The following is an 18,658-nucleotide window of genomic DNA, read 5'->3' on the forward strand; positions in this document are numbered from 1 at the left end:
TGGCTATATTTTAGGATTTCGGGCATTTTGTAATTGCCTAAACTCCGTATTTCCACCTACTCAAAGTAACACAATTCACTAGCAATGGAAGATAGGCTTCTTCAAGTATGCACATTTTTTTCTTCCATACAGGAAAACAATTGCTGAGGGTTGAGTTCATAAAGTACACAGAATCTTTTTTTTTTTTTTTTTTTTTTTGGTGAAAGTGGATTTCAAGCCAGAATCTCAGTTTTATTCAAACTGCATATTTCAGATGCTGGTAGACTGGTTAGCATCTACCTCGACAGCTAGTCGCACTGAAATGCCCTATATATAACCCAAGTATGAAATGTTTAGTGTCAGCAATTCAGTGTCCATCCCTGTTCCTGGAAACAGCAGTCACTAGTTAGTGTTTGGTGCCGGTCTGTGACTTAGCCACTAGGTGGTGAGGCAGATTTGTAGTTCCATTCCTACAAAAGAGACATGGAGCTGTTGGAGAGAGTCCAGAGGAGGCCACGAAGCTGGCTGGAGGGATGGAGCACCTCTGCTATGAGGACAGGCTGAGAGAGTTGGGCTTGTTCAGCCTGGAGAAAAGGCGGCTCCGGGGAGATCTCATTGGGGCTTACCAGTACCTGAAGGGGCCTACAGGAAAGATGGTGAGGGACTGTTTATCAGGGAGTGTAGTGACAGGACAAGGGGTAATGGGTTTAAGCTGGAGGAGGGTCAGTTTAGATGGATTAGATTAGATGACCTGTTAGATTAGATGTTAGAAAGAAATTATTTACTGTTAGAGTGGTGAGGCACTGGAACAGGTTGCCCAGAGAGGTTGTGGCTGCCCCTGGATCCCTGGCAGTGTTCAAGGCCACGTTGGATGGGGCTTTGGGCAACCTAGGCTAGTGGAGGGTGTCCCTGCCCACAGCAGGGGGGTTGGAACTAGATGATCTTTAAGGTCCCTTCCAACCCAAACCATTCTAGGATTCTATGAAAAGAGTTTTTTTCAGTTGGCAAAGACTCAGTGTTGGACCTTGTATTAATGCACAGACATTGCAAAGTCAAGGTTAACACTTGACTACAAGAATTAAGGAAATAATGGATAAGAACATTTGAGGAGTACAAAGTGTGGCTCAGTGATTATTAAAGACAGCAAAGAATATATAACACCACGGTGATTTTTAAAGGGTATAAAAATGAAATCATATATAGGCTGGCAATGGTAAATCGTCCCAGGATAAAAGGAATAAAGTACCCAAGTCTTTAAAAAAAAAAATGGGCAGGGCAAAATAAAAACATGGCATAAAGATCCACGTTGCTTCGGGACTGAGATGAATGTGAAGACTAAATTCTTATGAAGTTTGAACTTTTTTTCTTCGCTCTAGGAAAGAAAAGACACATAAACTGAGTTATTCTAGAAAAATAAGCCATTCTGAAAGCTGTTCAAAGTAAGCCCTTGGCTTCACTTAGAACAGGGTGCTGTGGGACAGACCACCAGAAAGGTGAGAGAAAATGGAAAATATTGAGGCTCTTTGAAGGCAGCAGAATGTGGGCAGTGTGAATTTCCCTCCTGCAGTGCCTGAAATGGTTAGACTCTCACATTTTCAAAGATCAGTCACCAGACAATCGCTACATCTGAAAGAACTGTGCCATTGGCAGCCGTTATTTGAAGAGACACATTTTTTATATGAAGGTTGTACCACTGCAGGCATCAACTATAAAAGACCTAATTCTTTAAAAAGAGGGGAAAAAAAAAAAAGTCACAACAGAAAAGGCATGCATGTGATAATAGTTCTAATGTCAATGTTTCTCAGCATTTGAAAATCTAAGAACTTAAAATCCATTTCATGGAAAATTGCCAACTGAAGTATATAACAAATTATATTATGGAATAGATGTATCTTGTGCTGCCTACTTATTGTGTCTTCATTTCTTGCAATATAAGATTGAATACTAAGATTCAAAGCATGTGATCATTCCCAGCAGACAGTCAGGAGTGTCACCCTAATGCTATCCCTGCTTCTGTCTTCCTCTGTAAAAATCAGATGTGGTTGCTTCCCCGACATCCTCCCTTACATTCCTACCCAAATCTGACTAGAGATTCTGGCATGTGGGCTTGCACAAGTGTGCACATTCAACTTTTTCTCTCTTGATTTCCTTTCTTTGTGACCATCAGTGTTGGAATTGCCTGTCTGAGCAGAGGACACTGGAGGCAACAGGAGCACCTGGGAGAAAATACTAATTCTGGAGGTAACAATAGCAACTCTGAAAAGAGAAAGAAATAATAAACAAGTGGGAAAATCACTGGAAAAGTGAACAGGAGAACCATTAGAAGAGTGAGGAAATAATGTGGAGTCTTTTGTGCAAGATCAAGATTTTCCTTCTGTGGAACATGGGATTCGCCACACTGCATTTCTGGGCCACACAGACAGACATTTAAAAGCATCTTTCAAAACAACTCTCTGCAGTCTGATAGGGACTGGAGGCCATGACTCATACATGGTTATCTGCAAGATGAACAACATTTTCCATTGATACATTCAAATACCTACATAGGTTGGAAATGCAATTTAAAATTGTTAAGACTAATCTAGCAGAGTATCTGAAAAGTCAAATGTAGAAAATACAAAGTGATCCTCAGCAAGCCTCACTTGGCCACCACATCCTATGCGTTTATCACATTACAAAAGAAGTTCTAGACAAAGACAAAGCTCAAGTATGTGTGCAGCTGGGTTTTGCAAAATGCGTGAAATATGCATGTAGCTATAATGTACTCATGGTGACATAGACAGGATCCAAGCAAATAATAATGATTAGATAAATGTGTTAGAATTTCTGTGTTAGTTGCTCTCTAGACTAGGAGACTCACTTTAAAGGTGACTGCTTTTCTCCTGTCTCAGCATCAGAATAAATGTGATGGTATGATTCTTCTATAACATCATCAGGATAAACTTTGACCAGACTAATTAGTTTTATATTAATACAAATAAGGAATAATACAACTGAAATTGGAGCTGCTACACTGGATTTGGGATAGAAATTAGATTAGAAATACTGTAATAGAACGAACAATTATAAGTTATAGCACAGGCTTCTTCCTGTCTCTGTACTGCAAGAAACTTGTTTCTCTGTTGAAAGACATGGTGTGTGATTGGGTGTCTCAGATGTATGCTGTGTAATCTCTCCTTTACCGCTGCTGATAAAACACCACCAAAACAACTTCTCTTTTGGGGATTGTTTGTCACAAGTTAATTTAGTCCTATTTAATTCCCTAGATTTACAGTGAAGAGGTGATGATATTTCTGTGATACTGTCAGTACATGCCTCAGATGATTCATACAGGTCATTTCAAATACAAACCCATAAACCACAGCTATATCATGTGTTTGATACACGCTACACTGTTTAGAACAGCTGCTACAGCCGTTTAGTTTTAGAGTTTTAAATACCATGCTATCATTTACCAAAATCTCCCCAGAAAAAGTAAGCTACTTTAAACCAGACTCTGAATTTCTAAAGGAAAGCTCTTATACACAATATTATAGAGACTTGTAGATATGATCTCAAATACATGCACTCATATGCAATGCACTTGCAAATTACAGACCCAAGGTTAGAAGGTCTTCAATGACTAGAAATAACAAGAGTGATGCATTTCATTAGAAAGAAGAGAAACTTTCCTTTCCAGTGCTTCAGAACTATGCATCTACTCTTACTAATAGAGGAAGCTCACAAAATAGCACCTTTTGTGCAGTCTGCTGGAGCAGATGTGAACAGTGACCTCAAGCATTCGTACTAGCACAACTTTGGGAGGAAGCTCCACAGTAAGAGGAGGGAGAATGGACATGCTGGCTTTTTTAATAAAATGAGCACATTTGGAATTACTAAATGTAGCCTCACCAAAGGGACCTACTGATAGGATGGTGTCTGAATTGGCTATACATGACAGATGCAGTCTATCATGTCCCTGTAGTAATATTATGCTTCTGTGGATTCTTTTTCAGACACAAAAATCTTCATTAGAGGTAGCTGAAAAATGGAGCACTGAAACAATGACAATGTAATAATTTTTCATCTAAGCTTGTCCATTTTTTAGTTTCACTGAGAGATTCCTTATTTGAAGGAATGCTGACTGTAATTCCATCTCTAATTCATGCATGCCTCCTTATGTACAACTCCAACAATAACCTTTCATTGTTGTACAAATCAAAGAAAGATAAGGTGACACTTTAGGTAGTGAGGTAAGTTGAGGAAGTTTCTCTTAAGTGAACATTTTCTTCTTTGGAGGGGGGCTTGCCTGGGCTAGGCTTGCACAGACGCGGTAACCAACGTCTATGCAGAATATGACAATGTTGTCTATGCAAAATATGACAATATTTTTATACTGTACAGAATGTGTAAATATGTAAATATTTATGTATGAAATTACAAGCAAATAGGGTCCATAAGAGCTTACTTATATGTAGCAGGCAGAACATTTTCAACACTTTGCTGTGCTTCCTTGTTTACTTATTTATATTCAGACAAAGGAAGTGGTAAGGCTGACTAGCTGACAACTTTTCTGAGAAGAGACCATTTTGTGTTAGAGGAAGCAGTGTCTCTCTTGGATGTCTTAACAACGTAGTTCTAAATTAAAAAAAACCAAAACAACACAGTCTTAAACAGAAGCAGCTGGGTATTAGGCAAGGAATTACTGGACACACTGGAGGTGATCACGCGCAGGGAATATATGGCTGTTTCATCGATAGTACTGCTATGAATGTTCTCTAACTGCCTAGAGGAGAAAAGTTACGATGGATTTACGAAACGTTCCCTACCGTTCAGACGTGGTTACGTGGAATGCAGATGACTTAGCAGAATATTTTAGGATGGTAAGTTTAACTGTGTTTTGTCTTTGTACGATGGAGGAGCAAACTACCGTAACATTGTTTGCGCTAAATGTACGTGTTTTATAATGGGCAAACCTTGCTGCAAAACTAAAAGCAAAACCACTGACAATTAAGAAGCTGAGCTAAACCTGCCAGTGAAATCTATAAATGAGTCTTGAAAGTGTGTTTTAAATTGGGTTTAAGAGAAACTCACGGCTTTTCAGAGGAAATATACACTTTACTACAACAAATGTTGATATAACATATATTAACAGCTGCAAAAGGCATTAATGTGTGAAGATTACAAGTTTTCTAGGTCTTCTTTAATGATTTTCAGAGGAGAGTTTTTTTCAAATTGCTCAATGTTCACAAATAAGCCTCTCAATGTCTTTGGTAATCACATCCATGAGAACCCAGCCAGGAATTTCACAGTTGTGGATATACAAACTCCTGATTTTTTTAGGCTCAGCTGGAAAAACCTTTCACCTTTTGGTTTGATTTTCCTATTCTAAAAATTCTTGGGCAAAACTCATGGCTCAAGATTACTAGCTACCCCTTTTTTCCTGTAAATGTTACTTTTTCTGACATTACCTTGTGTGAGTAGCTAGGAACTTCTGTTTCTTTTGACACCTTTTTCACTTGTGATGATCTATAAATTTCATTTTACAATGCAGAGGAGTTTTCACACTGAACAAATACTTTGAAAGGCAATACAGGAATTCACTGCCAGTATATAGCCTCTGCACAGCAAAGCTGGCACATTTGTAAACACTCAGGAATGTGTAACTAAGCTGATTTTACTCAAATTTCGTTTCTCTGTGTTCTCTGTAAATTGCTCATTTTTCAATTCACATCAGAGATAGATAGTGCCTGCTTCATCTGCTTTGCAACTGAATATGTTCCTCCCAGAGTCCAAAACTGTCAGTCTAGAATGTAACATTCAGATCAATCAGAAGATTTGGGAAGATTTTCAAGTAATGCCAGCATAGCTGGTTAATTTTCAAGACAGCTGTCAGACTAGACTTGTAAAACCTGGAACAGTTTGGGCTTCATTTTGAAATCATACGAAATTTATTGTTTCAACAGCTCCTATAACACTGTGAGAGTTTTCTTTGGGGAGTTGAGGCAAGTTTGATACTAGAATGCAAAACTAGCTAATAAAGATAAGCAGATCACACACAAAGTCTATGTCTACCAAATCTCCAGAGAAGTGAAACTGCCAACTACTTGCAAACCTCTAATTTTAGGGTGCAGGGGTTAGTGACACAGGAAAATGAAATGAAGAATTAGAGATGGAACAGATGAGATCATTATCAACAGGCAGCTTCAGACAAATAGGAAAAACATTAGAACTTTGGTGCATGGTGGTTTGGATCACCATTTCCAAGAGACTAAGAGGGGAAATGGCTTCCTGAAAGAGTTGATAATGATATTCTTAACAGTGATAAAAGGATTAACTGTAAGTTCTGTCATAACTGACTGGGCCTGGTGCCATTAATTTTTGACTACCTCCCCTCTACTGATCCAGATACCCTTCATAATAGAGATAATCTTGGCATTCCACTTTTGGGGAGGTGAATTAGGGCAAAAGCTACTTCAAGTCATCTGAGACATCTGTGTAAAACAATAATGTCAGCCTAAGTCAGCCAGCTCTGGGCAACTGCCACAAGTGACCAGATCTTCTCCCCAGATAAACTCATACAACTTCCCTCACACATACCATTAGGGCTGCTTTATTTGCATCTGACTAATATATTTTGCCTGCAGACATATGTTCAAAGTCCAGGATTCAAGTCCAAGAGGGACAAGCAATTTTTTCTTTTTTTTCCCCTCTAAACTGAGATAATTGTGGGATGATTTTCAAAGGAAAATCACATGCAAATCTTCTCTCATCTGAAGTGGTTGGTCATGACACAGGGCAGTGGTAAGATTTTTGCCAATTCATTGTTAGCCTACACCTTCAGATTAGCAAAATTCAGCCAGCTTAACATCAGTAATTTATGTAACAATACTATGATGTTTACTGGCATGAATAAAGTCCTCAGTTTCTGTCAAATAAGAATTCTTCATACTTAGTAATAACATGGTTCTAGGTGTGTTAACTTAAAGCCTGTGTTAATTTAAACCATGCATTCAAAATAGGGAAGGACCAATAAGGAACTAAACTTTCAAATAATTCTAAAGACTTTAAATTTATTTTAGAAAAAGCAAAGCTGTTCATATTTGTAATAACCCCAGGGTTATTTTAAAGAGCTAAACAGTATTTTTCATCAATTACTTTCGGAATGAGATCAGGTCTCAGTCACACTGAAGTGTTCTACTGAGTATAGCAGTTGCTCACTGCTGCATACAGACTTGTGCTGGTAATGTCATGATAGCGCTCACTATATAAAAGAGATGTTATTTACAGGATTAAGTCCTCAGTCTGCGCAAAAGTCTGAATCTGCTAAAATATTTAGCAGAGTAGGTCTGTTTCTGCATATGAGTAACTGAAGGTGGCTCCTAAAAATATTCTCTCAGCTGTTCAAATGTTTTCAGGATCTGTTCTCATGTAATACCCAGTTACAAGATTACTCCTTAAAATGAATAAATAGGATAGAACTAAGAAAGAATATAATGCTCCCTATAAGGTGTTCTCTGCTTTAGGGGATTTATCCCAGCACCACAGGATCATTTGTCTGCATAACTTTCACTAACTAAAGTTTCAGGCAGGACCAGAGCCATTCTTCTGTCTTGGAGGCTCCAAAAAAGTCACTTTGTCTGCCCGCTCTTTGAGTTCCTTCTGGTATGGACTTGATCAGCTTGAAACAGAAAAAAAAACATTCTACCCAGATCAAAAAGATAAGCTGTGTTTTCATATTATGCTATTACTATTCAAATAAAAAAAACCACTTAAGACACCCACTGGAAATCTTTAAGAGTCATGTCGTGCTAAATGTGCCTAGTTTTTCAGGTGTCTCTCTTTCCCTTCCTTCCTTCCTTCCTTCCTTCCTTCCTTCCTTCCTTCCTTCCTTCCTTCCTTCCTTCCTTCCTTCCTTCCTTCCTTCCTTCCTTCCTTCCTTCTTTCCTTCTTTCCTTCTTTCCTTCTTAAGTCCCCCAAATTACTGGTAAATTTTTGCCTGGTAGGACTGGGAGCTTTCTTTTCTTATGTATGTGATCAACTTCTAAAATGCATGCCTTTGTCCTAGATGCTACTGTAAAACATAATATCGTGGAAAAGCTTTCCAAATATTACTGATGATTTCCAGGACTAACAAGTGAAATTTCCATCCAGAAGAGGAAGCTTTTCAATCACAACATTAATTCAGCAACTGGAATCAGGGCTTCAGTATTCCAAGATAGTAGGTTTTTGCTGTATTTCCTGTCTTCCACAAGAGTTCATCCCAGTCAGTACCACAACTATCTATTTTCCAAATATTTCTAGCTTAAAAAAGGTAACTCGAAGCATCTACTCAAAGCTAGCCATATGTCTAAGCGTCTTAATCCATTCTTACAATGTAGGGTGCAATAATCATCTTCTTTTCATTGACAGTTAAAGTATAAGGACTGTGAGAAAGTTGTGAGAAAGCACAGCATAAATGGACAAAGGTTTTTGGTAAGTAGAGTTGTAAAACTCCTTCCTGTAAAATTCCAATCAAGTGATTGTTTCAACTCCTCCTTACTTTGCATTGGCAGATGCAAAGTCCTTAGCTCGCAGATGGTTACTGAGGTATAAATATGAGAAGTAAATGCCTTTGGTAAAACCAGCCAGACATCTTGCTTCAAATATGGAATGCTGGGAACCCAAGCATGTTGTTTAATATGCATGTATTTTAGTATTTTTTAAAGTAACAAGGAAGTTATAAAATGACAGTCTTTTCTTGAATTAATCTCTCTCTTTATAGGAAGTGCTTGTTTTCAAATACTAACTACAGAAAACTCAGATTTATAGTGTATTTGTAGTAATAGTCTTCTCCTACTAAAGAAGACATGGACCTGGTCAGAATGACTATAGCTTTCTATTACAATCACTATTTCATGCCTCTATAGTTAACATTAGATTTCTTCTGCAGCAATACACAAAATCAATGAACTTGAAGAGCACCAGAACGAGTAAGCAAAGTCCCAGTGGGTTTAAATCAACATTGCTCCAGGCTTTACCAACAACTTGGCTTAACTTTAGAAAAGCTGACAACTTCCATTGACATAGTGGCTGTTTTCAGGTCTTAAATACACATCCATGGGGAAGTGTAAGGGCTTTTATTATTACTTCATTTTACTTCCATTTTATTTCCAAATATTACCTATTCTGTTTTCCCCAAAAGTAGTCATTTTGATCATCTGTGTAATTAGTCATAGTGGGGAAATCTATGCATACCTCTTCTAAAGCATTATGTTTTATTAACTTGTCTTAATGTATCAAGATTTTTGTCATTTCATTGAAATGCAACATAAAAATTTTCAAACACCTTTTGTCAGAGCAGGATATTACACCTCCCTCCTACTGGGTGGAGTCAAAATTATTCAGATGTATGTCATAGGATTTATCCTACTAACCCCTAAGAGATTCTCCTTAGCTTAAGCACTAAGGATCTGTGGCTGGAGTGGGGGTTCTGGCTCTGGAAGCATTATGAAATTCTGGAAGTTTGTGAGGCACAAATAACAAGAGCAAGAAGTGTGTGATTCCTAAGTGATTTTTATAATTTCTTATTATTACCAGAGTGTTTCTGTAAATACACAGCTCAGAGTGCAGCAATTCTTCAGAAGCATCCTAGTAGATTCAAAGGATGTTTTTCTATTAAGTAAGCAAGCAGCTGCTCATGTCTCCTGAGACTTTTTTTCAAGCTTTTGACCTACTTGTCAATTGTATAATGCAAAAAAAGGTTCAAGGTTCACCTGTTAAACAGAACAACAAAAGGAGACTGTAAGTGGAATATTCTAGAGTACAACACAAACTTGAAAAAAAAATGCTTCTCTGCATGAATGGTTTTTCTAAGAAATATCTTTTTACATTTTGTAAGTTGTTGGAAACTGCCAAATTACATTCGCACAGAAGAAACTGTTAAGACTGAGTCTTTGCAGGTTTTGTATCTATTGTCAGATCTATACGGTAAACCTGACTGCAAAAATATTGCTGTCTTATTCATCAGAATAACATCCTAGTTTCAAAGTCACATTTCTGTATCTACAGACTACCCCAAGGAAAGTCCAGTTGAGATGTAGCAGGAATAAAACCAGAGGGATTCCATGTAACTTATTCAAATAAAATTCTCCAATATTTAAAATGGCAACATTGCCCTTTTGTGAGAGTTTAAACCCATAATATTTGTCAGGTTTATCACCAGAATAGAATTCCAGAGAGAAGCTTAAAAAGTCTTTAGAAAAAATTACGATTCTTCAGTAAATCCTGCAGGACATTTCCATAAAGGGAGTACATTTTTTCTGTGTTTTACGCCTGTGAGTACTCCCAGAGGCAAAATAGTGCTGGAAAACACGGATAGGATTTGTTCTGTCCTGAAAAATCAATGCTAGCATTCTGAACCAATGCGTAATTAGAAACTTCTTACTGTTAGCAGTAAGACAGACAGACAGAACCAGACTACCATCCGTATTCCAAAGACAGTTTGCAAAGTTTGTGATTAACTAAACAAAACACTTTCTCAAAAGTTTTCATAATGCTCTAGTTTGTCCTAAACTTGGAGTTGCACATGATGGACGAAGAGAGGGGCCAAGTGTCTCTGCAGGAGCATGGGTAAAGTTCTCAAGATTTAGCAAATCTCAGCTCAGGTCAGGAGTAATGTGCAACCTAATTGCTTTATTATGGCCGAAGGGGGAAGAAATACTCTCCCCCCATCCCAGTTTCTAGAAAGGTTTTTGTTAGGCTGCCAAGGCTGCTCTTAAGTCCAAGGAGTTTTCCAGCTACATCGCCACTAGAACATGTGATTTTACATACACTGTGATGTTACAGATAAAATACAAAACTCCAGCAAATTGTGCTCTATTTTAAAACTTACAGTTTTACCCTGAAACTTTGCAATCATGCACAACTCTGCCTGATTTCACTATGCAGACATGAAGGAATTCAATAGATCTAGCTTCTGAAGTCACTTAAATACCGTATTTTTTAGCTATACTAAAAAGATGTGGAACACAATAGCATAAAATCAGAATCCATGGTAGAAGTTTGCCGTCCCTACCAGAACAGTCCTTTATAAAGGACATTTCATTGCACATTGCCTTAAAGCTGCAAGTGTTTAAAAAAGCATTTGAAATATTCTGAAATATTTACTGTGAGAAGCATAATTCCAAAATTGCCAGGAAGAATGTCACTGCTGATGATTCCAAGCAGACCATGCATGTTCTGTTGAGCTCACACCCACAATCAGTAGCACTGGACGTTACCAGGATGTAGCTCTGTATTAATTGTTTGACACTGTCCACCGAAATGAATTATAGTATCTCAAGACTTCTTTAATAATAAATACATGGAGGATATGTTTTCCTGTATGCTAGGTGATGGCAATGCACAGTGAAAAGCAATATTCAGAAAGCAAGAGAATGAAAAGAAAAAAAAATTAAATTAAATAGAATACTTAAAAATGGTTTACTGCCTGTTCACCTGCTTTAGCTTAGATATCTCTGAAAATCTCTAAGGAGAAAGCTGTTGCAGAAGAGGGTTTTATTTCCAGTTCTTTTTAAAAGCAGAGCAGGGATTTTAACCTTGCCTGTATGTCGATGTGACAATATAACACCAACAAAGACCTGGATTAGAACCCAAATTAGAAAAATAAATTATCTTTGCACAGAGCCCCATTAATTTGAAATTAATTCTGGAATAATGGCTCATCTGCTGGTAAACAAACAAATTTACTCAACTCTCATCTGGTAGGAGCTGGTTTAAGATTTTACTTCTCCTTACCGATCTTTTTAACAAGCTATCAATAAAACATTCTAGCTACAGAAACACTTGTCTTTGAAGTTTGATGTGATTATTTTGTTGAAGTCCTTTGTGTGTAAACAAATTCACATGATGTTTATTAACCTCCTAGCTAGTTTAATACAACTGGCAGCAACATAAAGTAAAAACCAACATCCAGCAAAACAGAAAAAATAGAGAGGATTTTTTTATTAAAATGGGTTCACTTCTCTTATGGGCCATGGGATGGGCAGGCTATTATCTTGCATTTCTTTTCTATGCACTTTATACTCCTAACAGTTGAAATTTCATGCTGCATTTTTGAATATGCAAACTTCTGTAAGTCACAGGGTGTTTCATGGACAATTTTGTGATATATATACCATGTGTTTCCTTTCAGAACATGTCTGAAAATGATATTCAGAAATTTCCCAAACTCAGAGTGCCGTAAGTAAAGCCAAACCGTTAACATTAAAAATTATCTTAGCTGGTCTGCAGAGAAAACTCACAGTAAATATCAGGCAAACTATTTGTAAGTGATTAGTTAGTGACCTGTTTATTGCAGTGTACTGAGAGAAAAAGAAAAATGTTCCAAAATAAAAGGAATGTTTTCATGACTGCTCAAGCACAATGTTATAATACAAAAAAATTTGTCTGACCTCATCCATAAATTCTTTGACTGACAGCAGCTACATAAAAGTTAAACTTTTTTTGTGAGTATTACCTTCAAAGTATTATTTAACTGTTGACTTTAGCTCAAAGGAAAAAGAATGTTCAGGCATGTACACAACAGTTGAGCCCAAGCAATTTTCATCATGTGCTTTTCCTTTAGGTAGGTGTTAAAGATAAATCAGTCTGGAACATTTGATTCAGTGTTAAATAGCCTTCCTTAGCTCCTGTGGATTAGGCCTTGAAAAAGTTTTGAATTTATCTGAATAGCTTTCATAATTACATAGAAGTTACTAAGTGAAGAACAATAATCTCATTAAGTCAATACTGAATAAGAGAGAAATTACCTGCTTCTAATATTTCGTGGTGAAAAAACCCAAGATTTTATTGTGCTATGAGTTATCTGGGACATATTTAAGCTGGAAGTTAGAAGATTCCTAACCATGAGACACAAGGTGTCTCTTTGTGGTCTTCTAAACAATGTATGGAAGGAAAAAAAAAAGGAACTCAAGTTGTTCCAACATGGCTGTTTCTTTGTTGCTCATTTCCCAGTTCCAGACTCACTCCCTCTATGTATATCTTGCTTTTGCTATGGGAGATACAGTCTGCTTCGCCTTTTCTGAAGCATCAGAGCTTGTGTAAGAGGTTTTGGTGAAGCTAAAAATACTGAAAAATTTTGAAATACCTGTGTGGTCTGTCACATTCATGTGCTTATGGGTAAGCTGGTGGCTAGATCTGAGGGCAGGCGGATACCTCTGTTTGGATCAGATATGCAAGGACTTGAACTTGAAAGCCTCAGGCATGACATGTTTCTTAAGATCATATCTGTATTTTCACACAATAAATTTCCTGATAATAGGGATTGGTGGTGTATATGTATTAGCAAGGGGGTCCAGATGCTATAAAACAAAAGATGCCCTGAAGTATTTTTGAACTGTCAATTAAAAGCAACATTTAACTATGGTTACTGAGACTGAGGGCCCACAGTTACACCAGATTGTCTGTGAAAAACTCATCTTACCACACTGTAAAACACATTGCTTGTAATTCTCTGATAATTTGTCCCTCCTTAACAGTCCTTTGGCAAAATTGCCTTGTGTTCTCCTTGTTTGAACTTCTAATTGTGAGAACTTTTGGTATTTTCCTTTCAAATTCGTGAGTCAAAAGTGGTCAGTGGAAGGTCTAAGACACACATACAAGACATATTGTCATATAAGTGAATAATTAGAATGAAATCTACCAGTGTGGAATTGCTCCTATCTCCTCGTCTAATCTATTGATATCTCAAAAATGTTTTAAAAATTCAATTTTCACAGTCTGCTTATTGTAACACTCTAGCAGAAAGTGAACAGCCTTTCCTAGTCAGATATTTTGGGTTTTTCAACAAGAAGAAAACTTGAAATCAAGAGCTTTAAAATAAGAGTGAAGCTTGGTGCACAACCTTAAGAACTGAATAAATAAGTAAATTAATAAATCTGAATGAAAGTTCTGGAACTAATGCCCTTGTTCTCAGCCTTCTCCACACTTACAAACAGAGAAACAACTCACTAGAATATTGTGAATATCCATGGAAAAAGGTTGGTGTGATGTGGGGTCCTCCATGTAATGCCACTGTTTAAAACAAGAATTTAGAGCTTTAATAGGAAACAGAACTGGTTGCCATTTAAAAACAAGCAAACAACCAACCCTCCAAAACCCAACAGAATAAAATTAATGGGTAGAACCTGTCTGTTTTTTTTTTACATTAATTTCTTTACTTCAGAATCTCCACTAGACGTCTGCTAGAACTCATTCACGCCTTACTTTTATATCATAATACAAACCTCATGTAGTAGGAAGAGTTTTTCTACAAGCTGAAATACACATTAGCATATTGTAGTTATAGTACCTGATACTTAACAAGTGCTAAAATCTGCGCATACTTTGTAAAAATGCTTAACATAAATAGCAAGCATCACACAGCATTGGCCAGTGGAATGAATAAAAAGTACATACACAAGAAAGAAAGTTCTCCAGCACCTTTAGCAGGCTTGTGCTGACCTACATGTACCAAGAACAGAACCCACCATTAGCAACTATACAAGGTTTGCAAACCACAGCCTACATCCCTACAGACCTCCTGAGCTGGGTATGTGGTTTTACTAAATATATAGGTTTGAGCAAATCTACTGATCAAGTTCTGAGTATAACTGTGTCATTACTTGGGGATGACTGTCTGACTTTTACAAGAATCTTTAAGTGTCTCAGTAGGTAACAGTTGTCATTACAAAGTATGATAGGCCAGTTCCTGAAATTCATTAAAAAACTCTACAATCTTCTGTTATTATTAACAGAATTATTATTTTGAAAGTTAACCTCCACCAGCCATATCACAGGTGCACATCTTCATGAATCTTCTTTTGGCTTATTTTTAAATACCAAAATAGGATTTAAACACTATTTTGAAAATGAAAATACTTCACAACGTCTTTAAAACTCTCCATTAAAAGGGCCGAACTCTACTGAAAACTTTGCTAAAAAATTTACATAGATAAGGGCACCATATAAAAGTGACTGATGCATCCAGACAGTCCTGCAAGTTTTATTCTGTCAACCCTTTTGCAGCAAAAGGGTAAAGGGACATAAGTCAGCACAGGATTCACTGCACCTGCATATGCATAGGCCACACATAGATTTCATGAGGGATCATAACAAACTCTGCAGTCCATTTACCTCAGTAGAGATTCCCATTTTTGTTTGCGGTCACCACCTCACGTTCTCGTAGGCCTGCCAGAAATACTGAGGTCTTGTACACAGCGGGATCTTCACTGGCATGGTTAAGGAAATCTACCCCACATATCTGTTGGGGCATGATATCTTGTGGAGGATGGAAAATTAAGACTGAATGAAGACCAACTTTGTGACAGATCATACCCAGAAGTCGTCCTTATCTTTGAGTTATGCATAAAGCTGTGCCAATCAGAGCATTAGACAACCGGAAACACACATGCCCTTCTTTTTTAGGCCTTTAAACAAACCTGCAAATTTGAAACTATTATTCCATTTGGGGCTTCTCTGATAAATATGAAGTTTTTACTCTCATTCAGAATATCTACACTGATTATGCTGTCATTCTTTGGAACCATGAGACCTTTTGCACTTGTGTTGCTATTAAAGCAATCTTAGGGAGAAGTTTAGAAAATTAACTTTGCTTAATGCTGTATTTTGATTTAACATGTAAGCCTTGTGCACAGTAGAATCAAAGGTCTAGCTCAGGCACAAGGTCCCAAAGCAAAAGACAGTGTACAGCTCCACTCCCCAGTTCCCTTTCATCCTTTCCTTTCAGGAGAGGCAGGTGGAAAAAAGCCACTTGGTCTTTGCCAGGTCTGTGTTGTAGCTGACCTGCTCTGGGTGGACATAGGGAAGAGGGAGTGAAGAGAGAGTCTTGGACTGGTTTAAGGCTCCAGTTCAAAAGGCAGTACTTGGACACGTGCTGAGCTTCAGGCACTTCTTCAAGCTAAAAGAAAATGCCACCACATAGTGTTTCTACTTGAATATATACATTTCTATTTGAAGATACAGAGCATCAGCTTTAAATCACTTGGTAAAAAATTACTTTTAAGAATACTAACCATATGTTAAGAATTTAAGCATAGTTGCCATTCTACGAAAAGAGATATGCCTGTCTATTGCAGTGACCTATATTGATCTGCTATGGCACTGATGAACGATCTTTGAAGACCTGACACTGCATGATTACATGTGGTGGAACCCAGCCTCCAGGTTCCAGACCACAAAGGGTTTTCCCTGCTTCACTTGTTCACAGATTTAGTGGAAATCTATGCCCAGGAGACATTCAGCCATTATCCCAAAGTTATCACATTGCCACAGACCTTTAAGGAGCAGCAACATTTGGGCCGAGTAATCTGTTGGTAGAAACACATAACACATACATTTTCTCTCTATTCCCACTGAGAAATGAAAATAAATAATTGTGGCATGACAATTAGTTTTAGAGATTGGGTTATCACGAATGAGATAGCATCATGGTTGACCTAACAATTTGTTCAGTTATTAATAGCGCAGCTCAGTTGCAACATTTTTCTTTAAACACATACTATGCTTAACACTTGGCATTTTTGTAATAATATGAAAAACTGTTAAAAACCATAGTGTTATGTTTTTTTGTTGAGCTCATTCATATTACTCTTGTACTTGCTATATTTTATGAAAACCATTTAAGTTAATATTAGTACCACTAGGTTAACATAGACACCGGAAGCTTCATAAACACCACACTGCATCCTGAAAGAGTAAGTGGTACATTGGTGAAACAGGGAAGGGATATGGTATTTTTTACAGAGAGCAGACATTGAATATCTGTCTTAAAGTGCTAAATGAAACTCAGACCTAATCATGAGGGTGTAATTAACATTTTGATAATAAATATAATGAAACAAAAGGCCAATATACAGCTTAAGGGACACATGGAGTTTTCTTATAGCTCATTATGACTATGGGCAGTCACAGAAGGTCATAAAGATTTATACTTGTGGATAACAAATGTGAGTCTTGCAAAATATTTTAAAGCACATTCAACAGAATGTGCCATACTTAATGTGGTCAAAATTAATAAACAAGAAAAAGCAAAGACCTCATTCAAAAGAGCAGTGATGGTTGGTTGATACCTGAACCAGGATCCAAACACTGAAGTTAGTCTTTGCCACTCTCATTGTTTGCTATCTCGAGATAAAACATTTCCAAGTTTTCAGTAAGTCCAGGTACTAATACAGGCTGTTGATCCCTTTGGCTATCCTCAGTGGCAGGTTGCTGGCAAACCTGATGTTTTAAATTTTCAACCTTGGTCAGAAAGCTTATGGCATATCCCATAGCACTTGTGAAAATTTCCATTAATAAAGAGCATCATTGCACTAAAGTACATAATTGCATTTGCCAATTCAAACAGGGTACGTGTGCTGAGTTCTGAATGGGATGCATTCAGAGCCTACAAACAACACAGTCTGAAAGTCATTCTACTTTCAGAAGAGTCAAAGTGCAAACCTAAAAATTAAGAAACATATAGCGCCCCTCTCTTTCAAAAAGGTATGCCGTGGGCAGAGGTGAATGTGTGTGCATACGTGCTCTCTCAGATGAGATGCTAAAGGTTGTTGAAAGCTTTAGAACATAACTGATACTCAGATTTGAAGCCAACAGTGTTGCATCTGCCCAACAGACTTTTCTCAAAGGCCAAAGCAAAGACTTTATCACAAACTATGCTTTTGACAGTGTTCAATAAGTGACTGTGCAACTTCCTGGCCCTAAAGGACTTGGTCTGCCATCTCTTGCACCCATCTTAAGTCCTTTATGCCAATACAGGTAGAATGGATTCTACTCAGGGCAACAATATCTGCAGCTAAGCAAACAGAAGCCAGTTTTGGAGTACTACTTTGGGGGTTGGTTGTGTGTTGGGTTTTTTATTTTCGATTTCCTGCCAGTTTTAAGCTAAGCATCTGGTGGAGGAGGTAGAAAGAGAAAGAGAAGTCTGAGTAACATTTCTGCAAGTGCTGTTGCCTTATCCTCTCCTATCATCCACTCCCACAACTCAGAAAGCAGTGTGGTTTTGGTACTTCCTTCCTCACATGGCTACAGACTCAGCTGCTCAGTGCACCCATCTTCTGTAATAATGTTGCTTGTAAAGTGTTACCATTCTAAACTTCATTTTCTTCTAACAACCTCTCTGATCCATTGCTTTGAAGCATGTCAAATAAACCTGAAACAAAGATGAGACACTGTATTTTAAGTAGTAAACGATTAATTTTTTGGCAGCAAGATAAGATGAGCAACTTTTCCCTTTCAGTTTTTCCTCAAAAACCAGTTGGTGTAAATCCTCATAGCAGCCAGCCCAGGTTTAGTCCAGAAAGCTTCCAAACACTCAGGTCTCATTCATACCCGTGGAAGCCTGAAGTAAAAGAATTATTACCTCTAAACCCAATGATCTTCATTTTACTTCTTTAGCTGAAAATAAAAACAACATTATGAAAGATCCTTCCTTCTACAACAGAGAATAAGCCACACACAAATTCCGTAATCCACTTCTCAACCAAAGCACTGGTATATGCAGTACGCTGTTCACCCCAGAACATTTCCTGATGTTTCACATGGAATTTATTATTCACACAGCAACTTCCTTATCACATGCAGCAGAAGGAAATTTCTTGTGCAGAGGACTGTTGATTGCATGGAAAAGAAGAGCAAGAGGAGTCCCTATGCCTATAAC

At 37.5% G+C, this 18,658-nt stretch overlaps 1 protein-coding gene across 1 annotated transcript in view; it reads left to right on the forward strand.

The window, feature by feature from the left end:
* Positions 1 to 4,550: 4,550 nt before the first annotated feature.
* Positions 4,551 to 18,658, forward strand: part of LCP2 (lymphocyte cytosolic protein 2) — a 32,470-nt gene continuing 18,362 nt past the window's right edge. The window contains exons 1-3 of the mRNA XM_010301870.2: positions 4,551 to 4,841; positions 8,371 to 8,433; positions 12,134 to 12,180. Coding sequence (XP_010300172.2) covers positions 4,764 to 4,841; positions 8,371 to 8,433; positions 12,134 to 12,180 — 188 coding nt within the window. The 5' untranslated portion in view covers positions 4,551 to 4,763. The remainder of the gene's footprint in view (positions 4,842 to 8,370; positions 8,434 to 12,133; positions 12,181 to 18,658) is intronic.

The sequence above is a fragment of the Balearica regulorum genome, chromosome 14 (assembly GCF_011004875.1).
Source record: "Balearica regulorum gibbericeps isolate bBalReg1 chromosome 14, bBalReg1.pri, whole genome shotgun sequence".
In the NCBI taxonomy this organism is placed as follows: domain Eukaryota; kingdom Metazoa; phylum Chordata; class Aves; order Gruiformes; family Gruidae; genus Balearica; species Balearica regulorum.